This window comes from Ranitomeya variabilis, chromosome 3, assembly GCF_051348905.1.
Source record: "Ranitomeya variabilis isolate aRanVar5 chromosome 3, aRanVar5.hap1, whole genome shotgun sequence".
Classification (NCBI taxonomy): Eukaryota; Metazoa; Chordata; class Amphibia; order Anura; family Dendrobatidae; genus Ranitomeya; species Ranitomeya variabilis.
Genome location: NC_135234.1, coordinates 727,606,471 through 727,623,279, shown reverse-complemented (window position 1 = coordinate 727,623,279; position 16,809 = coordinate 727,606,471). Strand labels below are relative to the sequence as shown.

The window sequence follows — 16,809 nt, the reverse complement described above, 5'->3', positions numbered from 1 at the left end:
ATTATTCTCAATGCATTCCACTATGTAATAGATAAATATTTGCAAGTGGAAGATTTAATGCAGTGATATCTGCGACATGGTATTTTAGTGTTTTTGAGCAGTGCATTATATTTAGGACTACGGGGAGTGAATCATACTATATGGAGGACTATGGGCAGTTCATTATACCATATGGAGGACTATGGGGTGCATTATAGTATATGGAGGACTATGGGGTATGGGGAGTGCATTATACTATATGGAGGACTAAGGGGTGCATTATACTATATGGAGGACTATGGGGTGCATTATAGTAAATGGAGGACTATGGGGTGCATTATAGTATATGGAGGACTATGGGGTATGGGGAGTGCATTATACTATATGGAGGACTATGGGGTGCATTATAGTATATGCAGGACTATGGGTATGGGGAGTGCATTATACTATATGGAGGACTATGGGGGTGCATTATACTATATGGAGGAATATGGGGAGTGCATTATACTATATGGAGTACTATGGGGAGTGCATTATACTATATGGAGGACTATGGGGAGTGCATTATACTTTATGGAGGACTATGGGGAGTGCATTATATGATATTGAGGCCTATGGGGAGTGTATTGTACTATATGGAGGGCTATGGGGAGTGACTTATACTATATAGAGGACTATGGGGAGTGCATTATAATATATGGAGGGCTATGGGTAGTGTATTATACTATATGGAGGACTATGGGGGTGCATTACACTATGAGGAGTGCATTATACTATAGGGAGGACTATGGGGAGTGCATTATACTATACGGAGGACTATGAGGGTGCATTATACTATATGGAGGACTATGGTGGTGTATTATACTATAGGGAGGACTATGAGGAGTGCATTATACTATAGGGAGTGCATTATACTATACGGAGGACTATGAGGGTGCATTATACTTTATGGAGGACTATGGTGGTGTATTATACTATAGGGAGGACTATGAGGAGTGCATTGTACTATAGGGAGGACTATAAGGGTGCATTATACTATATGGAGGACTATGGAGGTGCATTATACTATAGAGAAGACTATGGGCTGTGCATTATACTATATGGAGGACTATTGAGTGTGCATTATACTTCTGCTATGCGGCTCCATTACTTCTATGTTCACCCCTGGTTTACTTTTATTATTATATACATTAAAGAACAGCGGGAGAATGGGGTACATATACCAGGATGGGGGAAATATGTTTTTATATCAGGATGGGGCCCAAGCTAAGTGACATATACCAGGATGTAGGGCATATATATGTATATATCGGGAGTGGGGAGTCGCACTGGGGCCCATCAGACTATAGTTACATCACTGACCCTGACTTTTGCCCTGATGATAGCGAAGCCAAATAGCGCTTCCATATAAATCAGTTTCTTGCTGCAAATCTCCACGTGCCCAACAGGATGTCGGGGTCTAACACTGGTAATTTTTTAAAAAAAATCTAAAAAAAAGAACATAAAAATAGGGCATTTAACATAACCTGATTTAAACAATGGGTAATTTTCTGAAGACACATTCCCTTTGAGTTAACATTTTATTCTAATACCCCATAAGGTAACAGAGAATCTACTTGATTTTTTGCATGTATTTGATTTCTGCAAAAGGAAAGATATATATCTTGGTACCGTGTTAGCCAACGTGCATAAATATGTGATTCTTCAGATTTTGTATTAGTCTATGCCTGACGAAGAGACCTGAGTAGTCTCGAAAGCTTGCAATTTGTTACCATCTTTTCAGTTAGCCATTAAAAGGTATCAACCACTGAGGACTCTCAATTCTAAACATCTTTTGATTTCTGCAGCATTTTTGTCCTCGGTCGCCTCGTCTCTGTGTCATGTTGTAGCCTGAGAGTGGGACATCGTTTTGTGCTGACATTTAATCCTGCAATCGCTGAAGATATACTGTTACTTTTTGTTACTTGGCTCGGTCATCATGTTCTCGCCTTTGATCCACTTTTACTCCTTTCTATAATACAGTGATTTTATCTTCTCTAAGACCCAGTGGGCAAATTGTATCATTACTTTAAAGGCAGACACTACAAAGAGGGCAGATGTGGAGGATGATAAATCCGAGTCTGCATGTACATTTCTTATCAGTGGGCGGATTATTTAGACCTTTCCGTGGAGCGGTTTCTTGGCTCCATGATGCACAGCTGCACTTCTAAGCAGAACGGATCTGGGAGGGAGATGTGAATGTTATATAGCTGCGAGGTAGTGCCAGAGCTGTCAAATCCTGGCAACCAGAAATATAGTCATGTCCTGGCGTTACACTGTATAGGACAATTCTATATGTGACAAGAAGAGGAAGGGAGGAAAAGGGGGCCGAAAGGAAAGAAAGAAAATTCCCAATGAAGTATGCAATTGTAGTAGTCAAAAAAGCATGGACACAATGGAACAAAATGGAGGGCAGTAAAACAACTATGTTGTCTTAAAAGAGCAAGGAGCACACAAATGTCTCTCTCCTCACTGCTGACATTACTCCACTTTTCTGCTAATTCAGTGCAGGAAAGAGCATACAAATTATCTCTTCTTGAATCTGCCATTCGTACACAGTGAGGAGAGAGTGATGTGTGTGTTCTCTCCTGTATTGAAATGATAACAGAGGAGACTAGCGATGCCAGCAGCGAGGAGAGAGTGATATGTTTGCCCTCTTCACTGAAGTGATAGCAGAAACCACCAGCAATGTCAGCAGCGAGGAGAGAGGGATTTGTGTTCTCTACTACACTGAAGTGATGGCAGAGGAGACCAGCGATGTCAGCAGCAAGGAGAGGGATTTGTGTTCTCTACTACACTGAAGTGATGGCAGAGGAGACCAGCGATGTCAGCAGCGAGGAGAGAGGGATTTGTGTTCTCTACTACACTGAAGTGATGGCAGAGGAGACCAGCGATGTCAGCAGCAAGGAGAGATGGATTTGTGTTCCCTGTCCTGCACTGCAGCGATAGCAGAGACCACCAGCAATGTCAGCAGCGAGGAGAGAGGGATTTATGTGCTCTCTGCCACACAGGGACAGTGATCACATAACAGAGGTTTTTCTACAGACAGCACTTGCTCTGGGCAAGCCTACACTGGGAGTCGACATATGACATTTATAACCAAAAAGAACAACTAAAAATTTGTTTTTCACTGTTGCTGCGTCTCCTACAAGACTATGTGGTACGTTTGAAATGTAAATTTGAAGTGAAAAACTCTGTTTAATGTTCTTCCTGGACAACACCTTTGAACAAATTATCCAGGATTGTGAAAACCTTTCAGAAATCGTGTCACCCTTGTGTGATATCACAGCTCAGCTCCATGGTCAGGGATGGCTCTGTTTTTACAAGGAAGCATCCATGGAATCATAATCCTGGAAGATCCCTGTAATCAGTATGGCTACAAAACTTAAAAGTGACTATTTCTAGGAGCAAAAATAAAATGTCTCCAACTGTTGCTAGACTTGCAACTCCCAGCAGGTCCTGACAACCTCTGTATCTTTACATTAACGGCTGCAAATGTTGGCACAAGCTTGTTTTACACAATATGCAAAAAAAAAAGTGATGCCATTTTTCTTAAGTGACCAGACACTACGATGTGTGGCAGATTTAGCCTAGTTTATGCCAGAAGCAGTGGTAAATTGTACTTCTCATAGCTGGGGAAGTGGACTTATCCTTCTGTGACATGGAAAAGCAAAGCTACAACAAAGAGGCCAACTCCTAAGAAATGTCCCAGCATACAGTGGACCAAGACCGGCGTACAAAAAGACTATATCCATTCACGATGCATTATATTATAGTGAGGGAGGCACGGATTTATGATACAAAAGTATAGAAAATTAACATTTCTGATGCTTTACATAGATGACATCAGTTTTAGGATGTTGAAACCTGCTGACAGGTTCCTTTTAAGGCCAATTTTGGCTTTCTAATAAAGGCCAAGCGTATTCCCATCTCCAAGATCCTATCCCAATATGTAGTAGGTGTAATAATAATAATATTAGGAAATACCTCCTATTAGAAATGTAGTATAGTTTTTCTGATTCGCTATCTCTATTTCCTCATGTGCAGGACCTCAGGAATCCATGGTTACGACCACTAGCAACTAGCTGTCACTATATCATTGGTAGTAACCATGGATACCTAAGGTCGTGCAATGTCTGCACATGAGGAAAGAGACATAGCCAAACAGAAGAACTATACTACATTTCTAATTGGAGGTATTTGCTATTATTATTATTATTACTACACCTAATCTACATATTGGGATAGGATCTTGGAGATGGGATTACCCCTTAAAGGCTCTCATCACATCTTCTGTAGTTATTGCTGTTCTTGCATCAGGTTTGTGATCATAAATAAATTATTCCCGAGCTGAAGTATCATAAAATGTCTTCCATTTGCCTCTTTTTTTCCAGCCACTATTCATTTTTTAGTCAGAACAAAAAATGTCAAGTCTATGGAAAAGGGATCATAGCCGCCTACGATCATCCGTTAACAGATCCGGGTTTTTTTTGTTTTTTTTTATAACACTGGACATGCTGAAGACACTGGAGGCGTTCAGAGATGCCTCGAGTGAAACTAGATCCTTTTAATGGAAATGGATGGAAAAACGGGACCTAAAGAGTCTGATTTTTTTTTTTAACCGATCTTTTTGTCGACTAATCCATTTAAAAACAGAAAATTTTCTTTACATTTTGCATGTTTTTGCTCTGTTTGCAAAAGTTCAAGTTTATGCTGACTGCTGCCGTTTACACGGATGATTATCGATCATTCTGTTCTCATGGAAGTAAGGTTCCTCCATCTAAAAAGGTTATTAAACCGCCACCAGACACGTACCCAATCGATGGTCGTTTGCTAACCTGTTTACACAGAGTGGACTGCACCATGAATGCGCACAGATCGAGCAATATGTTAGTAATCAACTGATATCCTGTTTACCATGGACGATGTGCTGCCGGGACCAATGAATGTTAAGCAGTCTTAGAAATCACTTGACACGACGAATCAGTTTTGTTCGTTTGTTCAGTGATTGTTAAAGAAGCCCTCTTCCCATCAAAGTTTTCATCCTCTTAGTCATCATATTATATAGCACTGTGTACTTACAATTGCTCATTTTGCCTTTCTACCCAGATAATCCTTCTCTTTTCTCTGCTCTATGTAGAAACAGGAAGTCTCTTTTTCCTGGAATTATCATTCCCCTCTTCTTTTCCTGACCCAGCTGCTTCCTCCTCCCCACAGTCATGGATTTTTGCAGTGATTCATGACTCATACAGGGAAAATTGACCTCTTGTTTCTACATAGAGCCTAGAAGTATTCAGCTAGTCAGTTTTTAATCTCGTGATCTCATAGACCTAATGGAAAAGAGAAGAATTATCTGGGTAGAAAGGCAAAATGAGCAATTGTAATTACACAGTGCTGTTTAATATGATTGCAATATATTAAGAGGATATAAATGTTGATGGGAGGAGGAGGAGGAGGGCTTCTTTGTCTTGTGGTCACTGGTCAGTTCAACAGTTAGAGGGACTTGACATTTCTGAACACGTTAATATTCAGCCTCCTTCACATGTCCAATGCTCATAAATCACTACCTCAACTAAGAATCTCTCCAGTCACCAACATAATTAAATGAAATTATTCTCTTTCAAGAGGGCCGAAACTTCAAAGGAGAGAAGGTGAGCCTCACAATGGCCTCGGGCTGGGGAGCGGCCCATCTCTAGTCACTCTTGGCCTCCAAACTATGTTGTGAAAACTGCGAAGCTTCAGTCTGGAGTCCCTGGCTAATCAGATAGTAGATCACAAACCAAGATCAGCTTGGATTCCTGATCTCAAAATATTTTTTTTTTTTTGTAATAAATTGAATTCTCAGCTGTTTTAGGGGCTTTTTACACCAATATGAAGAACGATGAGAGGGAGAAAGGTGTCACAATGAATGGGTGAAAAAAAGAAGACGGGATGTGATTACATCAATTTCACAAACAAATATGGATAGAATTCCTATATATTATCAGTCTGCTCTCTTTTATAGGCAAATCTACCCATCTAAGGCCATGTTCCTACATACAAAACATATTTTTTATTTTTTTTACAACCCCACAGCAGGTTTTTTTTTTTTTGCAAGTGTCCACACACACCAAAGATACCCAATAACAATCTCCTTTTATTGATTTTTTGCTGCATTTTTTTATGTTCCCTTTTTATTTTAGTGCATTATTGGTGCAGAATTGAAGCCACTTTTAACTTGAGTTTTGTCAGGCTCATCTTTAAAAGCCTGTAGAAAAAAAATGCATAAAAAAATATCAGGTTCAGCAGCATCTTCAAATGCACATTGGACAGGAGATTTTCTGAAATCATATCCCGTTTGCTTGAACTGTTAACAGCAGCAGACTTACTACACACAAAAAATTGTGGGAGCGTGGCCTAAACGTAACCCATACACTTTGGGAGATGTGAAGAGATTTTTGGAACCGAAACAGAGACTCTTCAAATCCTCCTAAAAAATTTGGAGGTTCTTCTCCAAAAACTCTGCAAGATTACTTTACGTGCACATAGACAAAGGGGTTGTTCAATTGGTATAAGAAGGGAGCTCAGGTGCAATACCAGGCCATGGACAAGAATGGCGCGGTTTATGGAAAAACGTCAGCCCCTTGTCTAATCTTAGAAACCTCTATGTGTTTTTCATGACGTCCGTACTTCTCTCCCTTACCCACTTTTACATGCATGGCTTTATAGTCCTTCGCCTTTCCATAAGGAACGGTCACCGTGATATACTTTTCCTGTAGGGGGTTTCATCCGCATCTGCCTCTAGCACTCGCCCTTTCCCCGCCTGTAGACTATAGACAACTATTAAATTTTTTTTTAAAAATGAAACCAGATGCAAATTTTTTTTTCTGCATTCTACGGACACCAGTTTAAGTTTCCAGTTTTTGCACTTATTTTATTCCTACTGCCGTTTTTGTTTTTAAAGCTGCCACATAGCTCCAAAGAAATGGCCTTTTTTTGTTTATTGCGTAATCATAAGGAGGATTTTAAAAACAAAAATGCGGAGCAGAAGAAATAAAATATGGGCAAGAACTGTCCGCGTTTGAATTTTCAACAGGTCCTCTTTAATTTATACCTTGTCTCCTACTTGGACTACTCTGACTGTTCTGATTTCAGTAGAAATGCTGTGCATGCTGTACATAATGCTGTACATGCCGTACATAATGCTGTGCATGCCGTCTATAATGCTGTACATGCCATATATAATGCTGTGCATGCCGTACATAATGCTGTGCATGCCGTACATAATGCTGTGCATGCCGTATATAATGCTGTGCATGCCGTCTATAATGCTGTACATGCCGTATATAATGCTGTACATGCCGTACATAATGCTGTGCATGCCGTACATAATGCTGTGCATGCCGTATATAATGCTGTGCATGCCGTACATAATGCTGTGCATGCCGTATATAATGCTGTACATGCCGTATATAATGCTGTGCATGCCATACATAATGCTGTGCATGCCGTACATAATGCTGTGCATGCCGTATATAATGCTGTACATGCCGTATATAATGCTGTACATGCCGTACATAATGCTGTGCATGCCGTACATAATGCTGTACATGCCGTATATAATGCTGTACATGCCGTACATAATGCTGTGCATGCCGTACATAATGCTGTACATGCCATATATAATGCTGTACATGCCATATATAATGCTGTACATGCCGTACATAATGCTGTGCATGCCGTACATAATGCTGTGCATGCCGTACATAATGCTGTACATGCCGTATATAATGCTGTACATGCCATATATAATGCTGTACATGCCGTACATAATGCTGTGCATGCCGTACATAATGCTGTGCATGCCGTACATAATGCTGTGCATGCCGTACATAATGCTGTACATGCCATATATAATGCTGTACATGCCATACATAATGCTGTGCATGCCATATATAATGCTGTGCATGCCATACATAATGCTGTACATGCCGTATATAATGCTGTACATGCCGTACATAATGCTGTGCATGCCGTACATAATGCTGTACATGCCGTACATAATGCTGTACATGCCGTATATAATGCTGTACATGCCGTACATAATGCTATACATGCCGTATATAATGCTGTACATGCCGTATATAATGCTGTACATGCCGTATATAATGCTGTACATGCCGTACATAATGCTGTGCATGCCGTACATAATGCTGTGCATGCCGTATATAATGCTGTACATGCCGTATATAATGCTGTACATGCCGTATATAATGCTGTACATGCCGTACATAATGCTGTGCATGCCGTCTATAATGCTGTACATGCCATATATAATGCTGTGCATGCCGTACATAATGCTGTGCATGCCGTACATAATGCTGTGCATGCCGTATATAATGCTGTGCATGCCGTCTATAATGCTGTACATGCCGTATATAATGCTGTACATGCCGTACATAATGCTGTGCATGCCGTACATAATGCTGTGCATGCCGTATATAATGCTGTGCATGCCGTACATAATGCTGTGCATGCCGTACATAATGCTGTGCATGCCGTATATAATGCTGTACATGCCGTATATAATGCTGTACATGCCGTACATAATGCTGTGCATGCCGTACATAATGCTGTACATGCCGTATATAATGCTGTACATGCCGTACATAATGCTGTGCATGCCGTACATAATGCTGTACATGCCATATATAATGCTGTACATGCCATATATAATGCTGTACATGCCGTACATAATGCTGTGCATGCCGTACATAATGCTGTGCATGCCGTACATAATGCTGTACATGCCGTATATAATGCTGTACATGCCATATATAATGCTGTACATGCCGTACATAATGCTGTGCATGCCGTACATAATGCTGTGCATGCCGTACATAATGCTGTGCATGCCGTACATAATGCTGTACATGCCATATATAATGCTGTACATGCCATACATAATGCTGTGCATGCCATATATAATGCTGTGCATGCCATACATAATGCTGTACATGCCGTATATAATGCTGTACATGCCGTACATAATGCTGTGCATGCCGTACATAATGCTGTACATGCCGTACATAATGCTGTACATGCCGTATATAATGCTGTACATGCCGTACATAATGCTATACATGCCGTATATAATGCTGTACATGCCGTATATAATGCTGTACATGCCGTATATAATGCTGTACATGCCGTACATAATGCTGTGCATGCCGTACATAATGCTGTGCATGCCGTATATAATGCTGTACATGCCGTATATAATGCTGTACATGCAGTACATAATGCTGTGCATGCCGTATATAATGCTGTGCATGCCGTACATAATGCTGTGCATGCCGTACATAATGCTGTGCATGCCGTATATAATGCTGTGCATGCCGTACATAATGCTGTGCATGCCGTACATAATGCTGTGCATGCCGTATATAATGCTGTGCATGCCGTCTATAATGCTGTACATGCCGTATATAATGCTGTACATGCCGTACATAATGCTGTGCATGCCGTACATAATGCTGTGCATGCCGTATATAATGCTGTGCATGCCGTACATAATGCTGTGCATGCCGTACATAATGCTGTACATGCCGTATATAATGCTGTACATGCCGTACATAATGCTGTGCATGCCGTACATAATGCTGTGCATGCCGTACATAATGCTGTACATGCCATATATAATGCTGTACATGCCGTACATAATGCTGTGCATGCCGTACATAATGCTGTGCATGCCGTACATAATGCTGTACATGCCGTATATAATGCTGTACATGCCATATATAATGCTGTACATGCCGTACATAATGCTGTGCATGCCGTACATAATGCTGTGCATGCCGTACATAATGCTGTGCATGCCGTACATAATGCTGTACATGCCATATATAATGCTGTACATGCCATACATAATGCTGTGCATGCCATATATAATGCTGTGCATGCCATACATAATGCTGTACATGCCGTATATAATGCTGTACATGCCGTACATAATGCTGTGCATGCCGTACATAATGCTGTACATGCCGTACATAATGCTGTACATGCCGTATATAATGCTGTACATGCCGTACATAATGCTATACATGCCGTATATAATGCTGTACATGCCGTATATAATGCTGTACATGCCGTATATAATGCTGTACATGCCGTACATAATGCTGTGCATGCCGTACATAATGCTGTGCATGCCGTATATAATGCTGTACATGCCGTATATAATGCTGTACATGCAGTACATAATGCTGTGCATGCCGTATATAATGCTGTGCATGCCGTACATAATGCTGTGCATGCCATACATAATGCTGTGCATGCCGTATATAATGCTGTACATGCAGTACATAATGCTGTATATGCCGTCTATAATGCTGTGCATGCCGTACATAATGCTGTGCATGCCGTACATAATGCTGTGCATGCCGTCTATAATGCTGTACATGCCGTATATAATGCTGTACATGCCATACATAATGCTGTACATGCCGTCTATAATGCTGTACATGCCGTACATAATGCTGTACATGCCATACATAATGCTGTACATGCCGTATATAATGCTGTGCATGCCGTACATTTCAAGGATCTAGCTGTCACACCTGGGCCCAAAAGTAAATATTACAGGATGACCGTATTCTGTGTGGCACATGGTTGATCTAGAGATTTTACGTTGGGAACGTGTCATCATTAAAGGGGTTGACTGGTGAAGAGCATTTGTCACCTATCCATAGATCTGACCGCTGGGATGACCACTGAACAAAACAGACTCTTTTATCCCTGTTAGGCGCCATTCAGATGTCAGGTTTTTATTTTGCTGATAAAACTCTGATGATGCTCTGACCAAAATCACTGATGAAACTCAGTATGTTTTTCACATATGTGAAAAAAACTGACATGTGAATGAAGCCTTAGAATGGAGCAACCGTGAGCATGAATGTAACCATAGTTGTGCATGCTCAGTGTACTGCGCACCATTCACACTGTAAAGCATTCCTTCGGATAGACTATCGCAGTACTCGGCTGTATCAGTCAGTCCCGTATGCATTGAATAGCTCAGCAGCTTAAATGACCGCTCCATTCAACCTCTGGCCACAGCGGTGTCGGCACTCGCGGTCCCGGGGCTGTGAAGCGGTGGAATGACACGTGATGCGCTGGTGTCACTGTCTCTGCCTTCGGACAAACTGAACATGAAGATGAAGTCCGTTATGAGCTGCAGTTGATCGCTGGCTTCCTCTTCATGTTCAGTTTGCACAAAGGTGGAGACAGTGACGCCAGCGCTGATTGGGTGCTGGGCATCAAGTGTCACAACACCGCGTCACAGCCCCAGGGGAGAGCAAGTGCCGACACCGCGGAAACGGCGTCGACGCAAGAGGTGAGCATAGGCTTTATTATTTTATCGAGGCCTAACATTCAGTTTAAGAAGGGATTGTCCTAGTAGTGAGCGGACAGCCCTTTTAATATCTTTGGCTACTGATCTAGCTAACACATTATGTATTCAGCCGCTGATGTGGATTTTTATTAACATAATGACCCAGTGTCACAGACAACACTGGGGGTCACACAGATTCCACCGCTGCCACCAGGCAGCAAATGGCTTCAGGGGTGCGGTTTACAAAGCAAGTGGAACAGAGCTATTAAATTTTATATATTTAATCCAGAAATATGGGCCTTGTTTATAAAAATATGCAAAGATGATACAAAATGGGAACAAAACAATATGGTATATACAATTACATAAAATTAAAGGGATAATAGAAGAAAATGACTAAACCTGATTTCACGGAAATGGCTCAGAGCTTAGTGGAGGGAGGTACTCCTTAGAAAAATGGACAGAACCCACAGCAAGCTGTACCTTCCAGGACTGACAAAATACAAAACTCAAATGCTGCTTTTTATCCAATCAAAGTTATGCCCACATACCGCCCGGGCTGGTTGTAGGATGTGCTAGGTCTTTCAGGTGGTTATGAGATCCCCAAATTTCAGGTTATCTTTGCCCTTGGACCCATTGCTTGGGTAAAATCATCCATCGGATCGTTATTAAGTTGGAGGGGTTCTGCCGGCTTTATGGTGATGTGAGTAATTGCGTTATGTTCTTCCCTTTGCTACGACAAAAAAAAAAAATCTCCCATAAATATCGGATTGATGCAAACCCCAATATTCATCACTGACCACTGGCTCCAAAAGCTCAGGGAGCCGTGCTTTGATCAGAGGAAGCTCTAGCCTGGGAAGGGAACTTCTCTGCCACTGTGTAAACGAAACCCAGTCGTGGTTACTAGAACAAATCGCATTTTGTTATTACCTGGTTACTGAAGGAATTCACTACTTCAATGGAGGGTGAAGTGTCATCGTTTTCTCACTTTCCCAGTTATAATTAGTTTCTCGCTTCCCCAGTTGTAATTAATCCCATATGTTCAGTGTGAGGGTGACATGTCCCCTCTCTGGAGATGTCTTTATGGATTTTAATTTTTGCTTTTTTGACATCCAGTAACAGGACCAAGAGCGGAAACTATTGTTATGTGTTCAGGGGGAGCTCCAAGCTTATCTTGATAGGAACTGAGCTGGACCTTTTTATATATTGGTTGGGTCTCGTATTGCTGCTGAGCCCCATTTTGGTGACTATATCTGCAATACCAATCACAACCTATAGATAAAAATGGCATTTTGCAAAATATATATATTTTTTTCATTCATATAACCCTCATGAAGGCCAGGAATACAGGTTGAAAGGTCCTTGACTGTGACGGCTCCTGCGCTTCGTGGTTTTTGGAACGAGGAGGCTAAGCAGGATTCCATCTGCATTCCTTCTAACGATCTCCCGGGAATATTCTACTAATTGGATTTTATTTGGAAGTGGGCGCTCTCCCTGATACTATTGATTCTTCATGCCGCCACTTGCATAAGGCAGTTTACTGCTTGTATCAGGGAACAATTTGTATAACCGCTTATTATTGCCCGCGGCTCTTTTTTCTCAGAGCCTGATGTCAGAGCTGCAGGCTGGTGCGGGGAATGGCTCCGGCAATGTTTATTCAGGGATAGAGGCCAGAGATTACGCTGTTAATAAATGCTGCCTGTAATTATTCCGAGAGAAGCCGAATTGTTGGAGGCATTTTTTACTTTGCATGATGTACACAAGGTGCGGCAGTCCACAATCGGGTCATGTTTACTTTTACATGGGAGGATTTTTCTTCTTTCTTTCATAAAGAACCACATCAAAGCTGGAGAGGAGTCTGCGTACCAAGTCCTGGCTTTTGTGCCAGCTTATGCCAGGCTTCAGGAAAGCACCAGGTTTTTATGAGTCCTGGAGAAGATATATTTTGCAAAATAAAAAAAATGAGACATTATTGGATGCACTTTGAGCAATGTTGAAATGGTCCGCGCCACCGGCAAGGAGATACTCTAAAGCCAGGGTCCCACCACCATTTGTCTCCAGATCAGAGTTTGATCAGTTGTTCTCGAAGATCTGATTTTTTTTTTTATTTCCCATGGAAAAATCGGACAGATTGATTGTTTCTGTCTTTTGTTTTTTTCTGCTCAGTGGCCAGTGTGAACGTGCGCTTACACAATGCATGCACACCAGTTTATAACCCAGTTCTTTGGGGGTTTTTTTCTTGAATATGCAGATTGTTAGAAGATTAATGTCTGAAACGATGAAGATGCTACGTATTAATGCTGGATCTCGTTCTTTGCAGGCATGCTTCAGAAGTGTCCGTCGGTGGAGGACTACGTGGATGCCCTTGTGTCCGATCTGGATCCAGACTTCGAGACGTTTATTATGGACTCGGAGTAGAAGATGACAACGAATGCAGAACACTGGATATGTGACTTGTTACTTAGTGCCACCGTGCAAGAAAGCTGCTGCCACCAGGGCACCTGATACATGTCAGTGTGTGGCCACATGCCTACTAGCAGATACGTGCGATCAATGGTCAGCTACTTCCAGCAGCAAAGTCACTTTCTACACGGGGTCCCCTAACTTTATATGTCAATTGTTGGGGGGTTTTTTGTTTCATTTTTTAAAATCCATAAGACCCCTGGTAAGCCATGACAGGCACACATAATGTGGACAGTTATAAATTAATATATACTTTTTTTTTAGACCCTTAACCCCTTCCCAATGTAGGAGGTAATAGTACGTCCTAGCCCGGGTGCGTGTAGCAGCTGAGGAACTGAGCCTGGTTCATAGCTAGCAAGTACAGGCGACAATCCGCATCTGCCGGTAGCAGCAGCAACTGGAGCGAGCCCCGATCACTGCTGTTCAATCACTTACATGCTGTAGTCAGCCTCTGACCGTGCCATACAATGGGCTGTGGATGCCGTTACATGAGTCCATTGGCTTCCATCGATTCCCCCCACTGTCAAGTGATTGTGTGGTACCTGCTCAACACCACCCCCAGTCACTGCTATCTTGTGCCAAAAGGCTAGGGTTGTAATTTTCACTATATACTGCAATATCGCTGCATACAGACCAAGCAGCCCACCAAAAGGACAAAGAAAATGGAGTTAAAACATTTTTTTTTTTTAACAAAAAATAGATGGGTTTGAATCTCGTCCCTTTCCCAAGACAAGAATAAAAAAATAAAATAAACATATTTGGTATTTTTCCGTACGTAAAAGTCTTATCACTGAAAAAATATAATTATTCCATATAATAAATGCTGTAAAGAGAAAAAAATTGCAATGAAAAACGATACAAAAATATTTTTTATAGCTTTTTTTTAAACAAATTTCAAAATTAGTTTAATTCGTTGAAAAAAAAAAAAAAAAAAAACTATAAAAGTTTGGTATCGCCATATTCATACTAACCCGAAGAATCCTTTTATTAGGTCAATTTTACTATACATTGAACACTGTAAAAACAATCCTCACTCTCCATAAATGACACAATATGATTCTTTTACACTATTTCATTGTACTTGGAATTTTTTTTCAAGAAAATGTTGCAGTACCTCCCATGGCAAAAGGAATCATGTCAACGTAAACTTTAATTTGTTTTGCAGAAATCAATCTTTTACACGCCTAAGTTGATGGAAATATGTCATAGTTGTTCAAAAAAAGGCAGAAAAGAGCAGTAGGAAGGGGTTAACATTTACGGTCCTTCGTTTTACAGTTTCTGCGTTTTTCCTCGACAGGGATGTGACCAAATCTGGGCACAATATTACTTATGAATAGACGATATAAACTTCATTAAAAATGACTAAAGATCTGTTCATTACAACAGATTGAGATAAATTTGATGATTTTCAGACTTCACAGTCTGGTTACACTTCCTACTTATTAGGATTAGTAACTCTGCTCCATGCAGCCTAATCTTTCAGGTACTAAAAGGGAATCTAGTCACCAGATTTTTGCCATCTAATCTGAGAGCAGCATAATGTAGGGACAGAGACCCTGATTCCAGTGATGTGTCATTTACTGGGCTGCTTGATGTAGTTTTGATAAAAGTCACTATTTTATCAGCAGGAGATTATCACTACCGGACTAGAAAACCTGCTCCATATTTATGAGCTCTGTATAACCCCGCCCCCAGCACTGATTGGCAGCTTTCTATGTACACTGTGCATAAGCAGAAAGCTGCCAATCAGGGGTGTGGGCGGGGTTATATAGAGCTCAGCATTCAGAGAACTGCTTAGATCTGCAGACGGTTGAATGTGATTTTATCAAAACTGCAGCATCAGCCCAGTAAGTGACACATGGCTGGAGAGTCTCTGTCCCTATTGTGCTGCGGTCAGATGGGGTACAAAAGCCTGATGACATAATGTTTTCCAGTACTTTCATGTTGATGACCTGATCACATCCAGCATTGGGAACAGCTGATCGGCAGTGGGTACCGGGTGTTGCATCCACACCAATCTAGTATTGATGGCTTATCCTAGGGACTGGATCAGTATTAAAGTACCGGACAATCCCTTTAAGTAACAGTTCCCAATTGACAAAAGTAAAACCCCTCTCAAGCTGTCCTGTATCAGACATGGAGGTCAGAATTGTAAAGTTTTTACTATCATAGTCAACACCGTCTTAAAGCCACGTAATACACAGCGTCTTCCTGGCTATTAGACCGTTCTACACCGTCCCTTTTTCAGGGATCTGATCTGTATTCAGTAGGAAGGATCGGTGTTGGTCATCCATGCATAAGGTTTGGTACACGAAGTGTAGGAATGGCGGGAAGGTCACATTTTTAAGGCCTGTATAGTCATTTTGGCCAGAAAAATACTAATAGAAAAATTACAAGAGGACGCCAATTAATGATTGACTCCTTACAATTGTTTGGGACCGGAGACGTCTAAGGGAACAGGGCGGGATTGTAGTTCTGTTATTACATTATTGTCTTGTATTAATATGGAATTGTAGATATTTTTCAAAATAAAAAAAATAATCTGGAAACTCGAGGACGAATATTTATAGACCGTAACAACTCGAGGCCGGTGCGATCCGTGTCTCGTGGCCATGATACACATACCGGCCACGGATCTTCCTGCTGCCATTAGACGCAATGTCCGCAACATCCGAATGTGGAAATAGTCCAAGAGCCACAATAGACTACAACCCGCCTGTGTACCACCATAACGTCTCCCAAAAAGCACCATATATACAGTGCCTTCCATGTGTACTGGCTCCTCGCTAGGGTGCGATTCCCGAGAGTATGAGCGCCACGTGCAGATATCCCGACACTTATACCCTTGGCTGCCATCTCTGAGGTTATTAATGGTTGTCGAATGTTCTGCCGTATTAAATGCATTTGGGCGAATCATCAAGATCCGCTGCTGGCAGCTGCCATTGCAGTTGCCG

At 41.4% G+C, this 16,809-nt stretch overlaps 1 protein-coding gene across 1 annotated transcript in view; it reads left to right on the top strand.

Annotated features, from left to right (window-relative positions):
* Nucleotides 1-14,541, top strand: part of MIPEP (mitochondrial intermediate peptidase) — a 149,243-nt gene extending 134,702 nt beyond the window's left edge. The window contains exon 19 of the mRNA XM_077298398.1: nt 13,713-14,541. Within this exon, the coding sequence (XP_077154513.1) occupies nt 13,713-13,810 (98 nt within the window). The 3' untranslated portion in view covers nt 13,811-14,541. The remainder of the gene's footprint in view (nt 1-13,712) is intronic.
* The last annotated feature ends 2,268 nt before the right edge of the window (nt 14,542-16,809 follow it).